This window comes from Ammospiza nelsoni, chromosome 1, assembly GCF_027579445.1.
Source record: "Ammospiza nelsoni isolate bAmmNel1 chromosome 1, bAmmNel1.pri, whole genome shotgun sequence".
In the NCBI taxonomy this organism is placed as follows: Eukaryota; Metazoa; Chordata; class Aves; order Passeriformes; family Passerellidae; genus Ammospiza; species Ammospiza nelsoni.
In genome coordinates, this window is record NC_080633.1 from 44924283 (window position 1) to 44934880 (window position 10598).

The following is a 10598-nucleotide window of genomic DNA, read 5'->3' on the forward strand; positions in this document are numbered from 1 at the left end:
TGAGCATGGACAAAGAGCCAAGGAAACCACCCAGCATTGCTCTTTGCTCTCAGCCCAGCTGAATACCTGAGCATTAGGGAACGAGATCTGTTTCCTCTACTCCTTGTTGTATCGGAAAGGCAGCGGGTTTGCAAACATTTCTTGCTACACCAATCTCTTTACCTTGCTGCGGGCTGCAGTCAAGGTTGGTGCTGACTCAAACACCAAGGGCAATCAATATTTTTGCAATGTCCTGGCAGGCTGTGTTAGGCCAGGGCTCTGTCCTTCCTTCCTTCCTTCTGTCCATCCTCACATTCTGCACGCACATTCCCACCTTCTCTGAACTCAGGCATGTGGAGGATCACAGAAACTGCACATCCTCCAAGGGTGCCAGGTGAAGAAAGGGATGAATGTCTTGGCAATGCAGACCTGCATGCACATTCATTAATGTTAGTGGGAAATCTGCCTGGATATCGGAGCATGGGGAGGAAGAGCTGTTTGCTGGGGTGACAGAGCTGGCACTGCTGTTTGCCTGGTGGTACTTTTCTCTTGCATAGAGCTCATCCAACGTGGTAAGCCTGACCCAGCTGCTGACGCCAGCATTGCACTGGCTGCTGGAAAGCACAGCAGAGCCACAGGGACACCCGGAGACCCGGAGAGCTATGTGGGGTCAGAATGAGGCCCCAGCAGACACACACGTCAGCAGAGGCTGGAGGAACCCAAATCAGTGCTACTCTGAGGTGGGGATTTCTGTGACCTGTTTCCGTGCATTTTGGCATTTCAGCCAAGTCAGCAGAAACACAGATTTACCTAGAGCAGAAGCGCACTGCTCACAACTCGTGCGTCAAAACTGACGCACTACAGGAGCAGCTTTGCTTTGTCCAGTATTACTTGATGCCTTTTAAGGGACATTAACATTTAAGGTATGTTAACCAAATATAAATATCAGCCCACACATTACAGTTAAACCTGATATATTCAGACTGAAGTGATAATTACCTTTCAACTCCCCAAACTATTTTTATATCTGGACAGAATAGCTAAAGTCATGGGGTTTTTTCTTCTGTCATGAGGCACCTTTCTGGACTCTCTTCTGGTACAGTCAGCAATTTCCATGCTGCTTCATAATTGGTACACATATAGTTGTATATATAAAAAGTGTTTTCAAGAGGCTGAAAATAAAACAGGATTCTCCTGGGTATGACACAATTAACTTAGGGAGTCAGGCTTGGGCAGTTTCATGTATGCTAATGTAGAGGCCCATCCCCGCACAGGAGTATCCTTCAGCTAAGAGAAGAGTGGGACACAAATACCCTTCAATAACCTTTCTTTTTCCCCTCCTTAAAGTTTTGCCTGGTTCTGACCTCCAGCTGTAGCTGCATGTTACCACAACAGAAAGAGGCAGAGTTGTGCTGCTGGCTGGCAGGGCTCCTCCAGACAGCACCAAGTCAGTCCCATCCTCATCCCCAAACTGCATGCACTGGCCTGAACAAGTGGCCTGAAGGCCAGAGATTCTGGCAAGGATTTAATAAGTTTGTCTCCATGTTGCCTTGGGAAGGGGGCTTCAGCATAATGCCAGAAAAAGGCAGATATGGACTAGTTTCTTACTCCAGGATATTTTACTGTTTTGGGACAACAGACTATGATTATCTGTGCTAAAGTGGCAGTCCTGCAGCTCAGAGCTGAGATGAGGAACAATCTGCTAGATCCCACTTGACACTATTTTCTGAGGGATCTAGCAACATCATAAAATGGCATGTCTTCCCTCATACATCCCACTTTTTGCTGCTGTGATTGAATAGCATGGTCCTTAAACATGCCCATACAACTGCTGCACATGCTTGCAGTGTGGGAAGTGATGAGCACCCCAGGTGCCACTGCAGTGCTCCAGCCTGTCAAGGCCAGACATTCAGACATTCAGAGAGCATCATGAGTGGCATCAGACAAAGTCTCCATCTTTCTAAGAGACCCTCTGTAGGAGGGACCCTCTGGTGCAAGTAACACTAGTAAATCAAAAGAAAACAAGTATGCACTTTAGGTTTAAGCTTGAATGTGGGTAACAGTTACTCTGGTCTCTGTTTTAAGATGATGTGCAGAAGCCAAAACATGATTACATCCAACTGTTTCATGTGCCAACATCATTCCAAATCCTCTTTAACCTGCATTATCTCAGCAGAAAGAAAAAGCAAGATCAGGATGTGAAGGTAATCAGCAGATATGAGCAGGAGCCGTACAACAGCTGTGGTGGAACAGCTGTGCTGGGTACCTTTTATGCAATTAGGTGAGCAGGCACTGGGGCTGTGCTGGATGCTTTAGCTTCAGCTTCCTGTGATCCCTGCTCTTGGGAAAACCCTAAAATTTGGAATTTTCCTCTAGCTGTCAGCTTGCACAGATACAGGAAGATGTCTTCTGCTCTCAATGCTCTCACAGGCACTGGAAGGGCAGCAGAATACTCCAGGCTCATCCCTTCAGAAAGCAGAGGAGCTCTGTGACCCACAGGAGTGCTTCTGGCCACCCAGAGCAACACAGGGCAGCTCCTGCCAGCAAAGCACTCCCCAGATGTGGGTATCACCTTCTCCCTTTGCACAGGAAGGCAGCAGTACCAGCTTAAAGCAGTTGGGCAGTGAGGAGTTGAGGTCAGGTCCAACTCAGAGCTCCTGCTATTGCTGATAAAACAGATAAAACAGAAGCCAGTTGCCTCTGGCAGAAAAACCCTTTAAGCTGAAGAAAGCATCTCTTGCTTCCTTGCTAGAAGGTGTTGTGGCAACAACAGGGCAGGATTTCCTCCAGTGAGAGCTCAAAAAGTGAAAGACTGCAAAGAAGGCTCTGCATGTTTAGGCTACCCTCATACCACTGGGTTACAGCCCTTGTGGGAAAACCCTGGATCACAGCCTCCCTCCAACAGCTACATAACAGCAATCAATGAAACCTCTGAGCAGAGGAAGATGTCCCCCAGCAGACATGCTCAGCAACCAGAGAAAGGCCATCATCATCTTGCCAGCTTGGGCAAATGGGTCCCAGCACCTGTCCCAAAGCACTCGCACAAGGGGTGCAGGGTGAGGCTGCTGAGGCTGCAGAAATCATTCCCATCTCTTGTGCTTCTGTGCTCTTGTGCTCCAGAGGGCTCACACTGTGAACCTGCAGGGGAGAGAGTTGGTGCCACCCTCCTGCCCACCACCCTTTGGCTTTGCCCTGAGTTTTTGTGAAACCCTTTTTAGAAAACCTGAGGGTTTGCATATCCAAAAAGGCCTGGCTGGCAATAAGGCACCTGAAAGGTAGAGACTGTACTGCTGTGCCAGGCAGCAGCTGCACTGAAGAGGGGGCAGAGAAGAGGCAGCTGGAAGGACTGTCATTTGTGTAGATCTGTCCAGGACAGAATGAAATGCAGATGGTGACACAAATAACGATGAAACAGGTTCCTCAGATGTAAAGATTGTGCAATTATACTGCACGCAGTGTCTTTATTATGAAACTTAAAATATGGTGCTATCTTGTAGGGACAAACAGAAGAGAACAAAAAGCTTTAGAAAACCATTGCTTTTATCTAACAGTATTTGCACATATAAAAGTATATATATGGGCGTATGGGTGTGTATTTGTGTATATATACACACATGGGCAAGCACAGATATGCATGCATATGTATATAGCTCTATACATACAGATACATATAGATATAGCTATACGAATGGGTAGCCATTCACATATATAAAATCAGTCATTCCAAGTTGAAACAGTAGCTGGAATGTCAACCCCAGATGCTTGCTCAAGAGCAGTGACCACACTGGCACACCAGTTACTAGTTCAAAAAGTTCAAAACTGTTCAGAAAGTCCCCTGACAGCGACATGTGACAGCTCACACCCACTATTTTTTCCACTCTTCAGCCTTTTTCCTGGTAACAATTTCTCCATCCACTCCTACAGCACTCATTCATTCCCATAGGGGCTGTTGCTTGACATTCACAGCATCATTTCTGAGCTACAGCTTCAAACCCTTCCAGCCAAGAAGCTGCAGGCCCTGGTAGAAGAGGGAGTCAGGATGATCAGGATCATACCTAGATATTAATTGATATTGATTTTACCAAAACATGGACAGCATTTATTTCTTGGTTGCTTATCCAATTACTCACTCACTAAGCTCTTCTGGGGCTGGAAGCACTGTTCAGATCTGTCAACTGGGAGCCAGGCCCTGGCATGACACCTTAAGCTTGGGCCCCATTTTCCTCCAAAGAGCAGGCTCCCACTTCTGCAGTGAGTCCCATCCCTGCTCACAAAGCCATCACACTCTGCTGAGACAATAGAAGGAACGGCCAAGTGTCCAGGGTTTGGAAACATAAACAGTTCTTTTCAGTACTCAGTCTGAAGGGGGGATGGTATGTTTCTGAGGTACCTCTCCATGTTGCTCTGGTTGTGTGGGAGTCTGCTGGTAATTTCATGAAGCAAGCAAGGCAGGAGGTGCCAAGGGAAAGGGAGGATGATTAAAAAAAAAAAAAACCTCTAAAAAGTGAGAACACCAAAAGCAACCACAATAAAAGCAAAACCAAGCAGCTGCTTCTACTTTTCATGTCCTAAAAGGTTGCTCAAACAGTCGATGGCTGTGGATGCACAGTTGAGGATTTCTCAATTTTAGGTCACCTGTCCAGGATGATAGTTTTGTACTTGTTCTACAAGACAGTGCCAACATAAGACAACTGTGAGGACTTTGTGTGCAGAGAGGAGTGCTTGTCCAGGTTGCGCCCACTGAAAGCCCCGTAGCCTTTGCATTTCGACAGAAAACATGCAGATTTTTTGAAAATGTCACAGAGATGCTTTTTGAACTTCTCACCCACAAAAGCATAGATGACTGGGTTGAGGCAGCAGTGGACAAAGGAGAGTGCCTCAGTCAGCTCCACGGCTAGGTTTAGCCTTTGGCTTGTCTGGCAGTCATCAATGATGGACATGTTCCTCAGAGAGTCCAAAAACAGCACAATGTTGACAGGGGTCCAGGAGAGAAAGAACACAATGACAACAATAAAAACCAGTTTAATTGCTTTGTACTTGTTCTTGGTATGGCACTTCTGAAGGTTTTTCAAGATGCTGTGATAGGAGAAAATGAGGACAACAACAGGGATTAGCCACCCCAGGATGTTGACTAAAAAATTACTGAAAGTCTTCCAGCCATTGTGGCCATCAGGATAGTGAGGGAGGCACTTAATCTGGTTATTGTCATTCACTTCCTGGAAAAAAAGTAAGTCTGGCATTGATGCTAAAATGGCAACTGCCCAAACGACCAGACTGGTGATAAACCCAATGGCAGTTGTCCGAATCCCTTGGACATGGAGGGAGTGGACTATGGCCAAGTACCTGTCAACACTCATGATGGTTATGAAGAAGACATTGCTGTAGAAACCAATGAAGTAAACTGAGCTGATAATTTTACACAGTGCATTTCCAAAAGTCCACTGGCTCACAATGGAGTACTGAACCAAGAAGGGCAGGGAGAATATCAAGAGGAGGTCAGAGACAGTCAGATTCAGCAGATACACGTCAGTCATGGTCTTGATTTTCATGGAGACTGCCAGAATCCAAAGAACCAAAGCATTTCCCACGAGGCCTGCCACAAACAGTATGGAGTACAGCACTGGAAATAAGGTAGATGCAAATGCTGGAACACCTTCAGGATTGCAGATGATGTGTAGCTCTGAGTAGTACAAGGCATATTCATAGGCTGCAGAGGAGTTAGGTGTTGGTGAGATGTAACTCATCTGTTCAAGGACAATGAAATTCATATGAGCCAAATCCCACATTAGCAGATATACCTGGCACGAGTCTGCTCACACCAAGCTACATGAGGACAAAACAGATGTGCCACAGCTGTGGTATAAGATGCAAATGAGGAATGAACACGAGTGACTGGCCATCCCCCTGTAAGACCCAGGATGAATCCTGGGGCATCACAGGGGCAGAGGAGATCAAGGAAAACACAGCTGTGGTGGTAGAGGTTACCAGCATCCTCCTGCTGGCTCCATGTGGGGCCATGGCCCATGCTTGAGTCCAGGTAGGGTACTGAGGCCAGAGACAGGGACCGTCCTCAAACCAGCAACAACATGGGCATGGCCAGGAGGCTGAGAGCCCCTGATATGGGTTTTGGGGTCCTATTTTATGTTTCCTTCTGAAAGGAGAAAGAGAGCATGGCCCAGGGAGAAACTGACATATTAACACTCATCTCCCAAAAGCTTTGTTTCCAGTTAGCTGAGTGCCAGAAATGGGATGCACCAGCAGCAGTGGCATGTCCCCTTCCTGTTCACCAGCTCCTCGCAGCTCGCCCACCCCCCAGGGCGGTACTTGTGACAGCAAACAACTAAAGAAGATGGAGAGCAGCGTCCCTGACAGGATGTCCTCCATAGGACACTCCTAGCACTACCTCTGCCCTCAAGGACAGTCTTCTTCCACAAGCACAGTGTCATCAGCTAAAGATATTTTCACCCTGTGTTTTGTTTCTTTCCAGAGAACAACAATCACAGTGATTTCTTCTGAATGCCCACTATCTCCACTGTATCCCCACAGGAAAAACTGAACCTCTAAAATGTGCTACTGGCCCCGGCTTGCAGGAGAGAGCCCGGCAGGGAGTGACTCACCAATATGTCCTCAGAGCCAATGCTGCCCAGCAGGTCTGTCAAATTCTGCTCCATAATCCAACTCTGTGTCTGAAAGAGTGCAAAAAACCTGTCTTTATATCATGTATTTTTAAGAAGCAGGCATACCTTTGAGTATATAGGCTGGCAATATTTACCTTAGCTTATGCTGCAATGCCAAGTCGCTGGTAAGGTCCTTACTGTGGCAGTGCACAGTCCTAAAGTCGCTTTCCCTGTGTGACCACTGCTACATTAAAGATGTATAAAACCCCAAACCAGTGAGTTCAGCCTCTGTACTTAACACCCACAGAACGGAAATGTCAGCTTTATCTTCTGTATGATCACAAAGTTTTCATTTTGAGCATTTACATTCTTCAGTGGAAGAGATCTGCAATTTCCTCCACATCTTTGAAGTGCTCCTGTCTCCCACCTGCATGTCCTGCACCTGCTGTCCCTGCTCTGAAGTTCTGGTGTCTAGGAGAGAGTAAGTAGTGCTGTCTCTGCCCTGCTCCTAGGGCTTTTGGTGAAGATGGCTAAGGGGGATGGCCCAATGCTGCCAATAGCCAGCAATGGCAAAGGGCCCTATGTTTGCTTCAACATTTCATTTTTCCTTGGAAGGCACCTTCCCCCCGCACCCACCTGAGCACAGACAGGAATACCTAAGGGAAATGATCATAGAATCATAGCTATTTAGGTTGGAAAAGGCACTTAAGATCATTGAGTCCAACTGTAATCCTAACACTGCCAAGTACATTTGAACCTTTCTTCCCAGAACACGCATGCTGCAGGATGCTCTCACAGACTAACACTGAAATAAAGCCCTGAGCAGCCCTGAATTCCCACCAACCCTACCACATAGCCACTGCAACCACATCCAGACCCAACATAGCTTCCATCCCACAGCTGTCCCCAGTCTTCCCCACAACACAAGATACAGGGGAAGGAGCAGCCCTACTGAGCAACAGGGAGCATTTGAAGTGTGTGTTATCTCCTTAAATACTGCTGCTCCTCACTAGAGCTTGGTGCATTACTGAAATTCAGGCAAGTTGTGTTGCATTAATAAACAGATGGGACTCAGTTTCCTCAAGCAGAAAAAGCCAATTCTTTATTAATATAATTCATTTTTATACACTTTTCACAGACCTTGTGCTCAACTCCAATTGGCTACTAGTTTTCTTGCTCAATTAATTGGTTAATAATTGGCATTTTACCTTTCCATCAAATCTCTCTATTCTTGTATTGTTGACATATTTTCTTCATTGATTCTCATGGGACAGATCTATTGTTTATGCAGGTGCAAACTTATTTTTCTTACTAGAATAGGTTGTTGTGCTGTCTTCATTCTTACGACTTTTCCTTATGGGAACATAGAAGCTACTGCTAGCTTAACGAGAGTAGCAGGGCCTAAACCATATTTAAAAAGACCTTTCTTTTATAATATTTCTACCTGTCTGCAACAAGTCATATCATCATTTTGTTTGTTTTTGAACAAAGAGTACCTCACTGGGCATCAGTCCATAGCATTTCTCAACAAACCATTCCAAATGGAAATTCAAACCCTTTCTCAAACCCTTTGGATGTTCACCTTCACTCACCATTGCTCCAAAGGCAGAGGGATAAATTTCTGTGAACCAAGAAAATCTGCAACTATTGCATGTGTAGAAGTGGATGGCTTTCCTCAGCCGTGGTGGGCAGTGTGACATTAGGTCAAAGTTTTACATGTGAGTCAAGCCATGACAGCCAAGCTCTGCTGGGTATTAACTCTTACAAAATCTGAAACTAGGAATTAAAACCAGAAACACAATCTTCTGTTACAGGCAGTGTTACACGCAGTTGCTGGCAGTGTTGAAGCTTGATCTCTACTGCCCTAATGCAGGATTAAAACGGCACTCGCAACTCTCTTGGTGCTAAAGTGGAAAAGAAAACAACCAGGAATTATTCAATGTGGAAAAAGATGTGTCCACCAAACGGGATTTGGCAGTTCCGTGACTCCCATCTTTCATCTCCTTAAACAGAGATGACAGGCTATCAGAGCACAAGGACAGCGACATAAAGGGACGCGGCTCCCTCTGCTGGGCATCCCTGCAGAATTGAGGCACATCCCTGCAGAGATGTGAGAGATCAGCAGCGCTGTTTCACCTCTTCGTTCATCTTGAGGCTTATTTTAAGGAAGAAAAGGCTTCCACAGCAAGGTAATAACTTGGAGACTGCTGTTGCTGCCAGGGTTTCATGCTGGATGAGCTCTTTCTTGGGATGCAAGCCACTTGGCCAATATTGTTGCAGCCCATCTTGCTTCAGAAAACTACAAAAATGTCAATTGTTGCTCCACTCAAAGATATGGAGGAAGAGAATTTAGCCACACCATCCCCAGTTCCATATAGAAACATTTCAAATGCATCACTTGAGTTTGTCAGCCTTACTACAGTTAAGCTTAGTCCTCTAGACAATCTACTTACCCAATCCCGTCCAGAACAGCCAGAAACACGCCAAAAGAAATAGCCAAAGGGGCTTTTTCAAAATGACACATACATCCCAGACAGCTTCCTTATACAATCAATTGTATAACAGATTGGGTTTAAAAAGAAAAGTTTTGGTAGCAAGAGGGATGCAGGGCTGCCTGATGTGAGAAGATGCCAGAATCTGCCCCCGTGGTGGTAGTACCCTGTGGAGGATCAGTAATGGGACATCACACCATGATCAAAATGATCAAGTGAAGCTGATTTATTGCAAAAGCAAGCTGTATTTATACTGTTCTCTATTGTTCATGCCTCAAGCTAATAAATGATTGGTTAAATCCTTCTACGCAAGCATTTTAATACTTCAGTTAATTTTAGAATTTTAGTTAGTTTTTCTTCTTCATGTGTCTCGCTGCGGTTTTCTTGCCTGCCTTTGCATCCTGAGCCATCTGCTTCTGAGTGTGTTCTTCTTCTTTCATGTCCTTCAAGGGCATTGTGACCTTACTCAGTTTCTATGAAGGCTGGATTGTGCATATGTTGCATATGCCCATTGTCCTGCAAAAAACTCTCAACAGCAGCCAGTTCCAGCTGACTCCAAGACGGCCCTGCCGCTGGTCAAAGCTAAGCCCATTGGTGATATTGGTAGTGCCTCTGTGATTCAGAAACACTGAGCAGCAGCAGCTGTGACAGAGTGAGAATATGTGAAAGAAATGCCCTGCAGAGCCCACAGCTGGTGAAGATGGAGAGGAAGGAAGAGCTCCAGGCAGTGGAGCAGAGATTCCCATGCAGCCTGTGATGATGCATGTTGTATCTGTGTTAGTGCACAGTGGAGCAAGACGTAAGGTGGGGAAAGAAGCACTAGGAGGGAAGGGGACAAGCTGATTTTTTCCATGAGTCAGCAGACAAAGTTAGTTGATGAAATGAAAGGCATTCACTCATCCAAGGAGGGAACTGTTTAACAAGAAAGGAGCTTGCCAAAGGGAAGAGGGAGTTCATAAGGAAGTGCTTTTGTGAGCCTGTGTGCAACATTTTCTCAGAGAAGTGTGTCCTCTCTTTCTCCAGGGGCTGCCACAAGGCAAAGTGAGCACAGGAGAGGAAGTAGTTTGTGCATAATGGCTACTGTTGCACACAGGGTTTTCTTTCTCGGAACACCTGGAGCATGACGTTCTGGACATGTCGTTCCTTACTTGGCCAAGGCCCAGCAAACAGGCAATACTTAGAAAAGCAGCTTCCAAAGCCGTAACTTGCTCCTCCCAGCTCCTCCAGTTTTGTTGCTGATAAGCAGTGTCTGGCTCTGCAGGCACTGTGAAGCCACAGTCTCAGGGCTGGCATAGGTCTAATACCGAAACTCTTCATTTTGGTGCTCACTTCCTCAATGCTCTGGAAAGCCAGCCTTCCTCTGCTCAGGGCCCAGGATGTGGATGAGCAAGTGGAAACACTAGCAACAGGGGTAAGGATGCATCAGTGTGCATCTCAGGTTTTTGAGCAACACCATGGGTATCCATAGGAAGCTGGTTTTGTGGGGATGTGGGAGGTGTGAACTGAGGGA

At 46.1% G+C, this 10598-nt stretch overlaps 1 protein-coding gene across 2 annotated transcripts; it reads right to left on the reverse strand.

Annotated features, from left to right (window-relative positions):
• Positions 1–4643: 4643 nt before the first annotated feature.
• On the reverse strand, positions 4644–8271 carry LOC132082438 (C-C chemokine receptor type 8-like). Of its 2 annotated transcripts, none has more exons than XM_059486692.1 (3): positions 8189–8271; positions 6597–6665; positions 4644–5723 (listed from the first exon to the last, which is right to left on the reverse strand). In XM_059486692.1, the coding sequence occupies exons 1-3, from the start codon at positions 8189–8191 to the stop codon at positions 4644–4646; spliced, it is 1152 nt and encodes a 383-aa protein (XP_059342675.1). In that variant the 5' UTR covers positions 8192–8271. The 2 variants fall into 2 exon arrangements, with proteins under 2 accessions (XP_059342675.1, XP_059342682.1); XM_059486699.1 differs by lacking the exon at positions 8189–8271 and adding an exon at positions 6752–6834.
• Between the last annotated feature and the right edge of the window lie 2327 nt (positions 8272–10598).

What these genes read in the sequence shown, in the direction of transcription:
- LOC132082438 (XM_059486692.1), bottom strand. An exon ending in TTGGCTCTGAGGACATATTG is followed by an intron (nt 5,724 to 6,596) that starts GTGAGTCACTCC and finishes GTCCTTGAACAG; the next exon opens with ATGAGTTACATCTCACCAAC.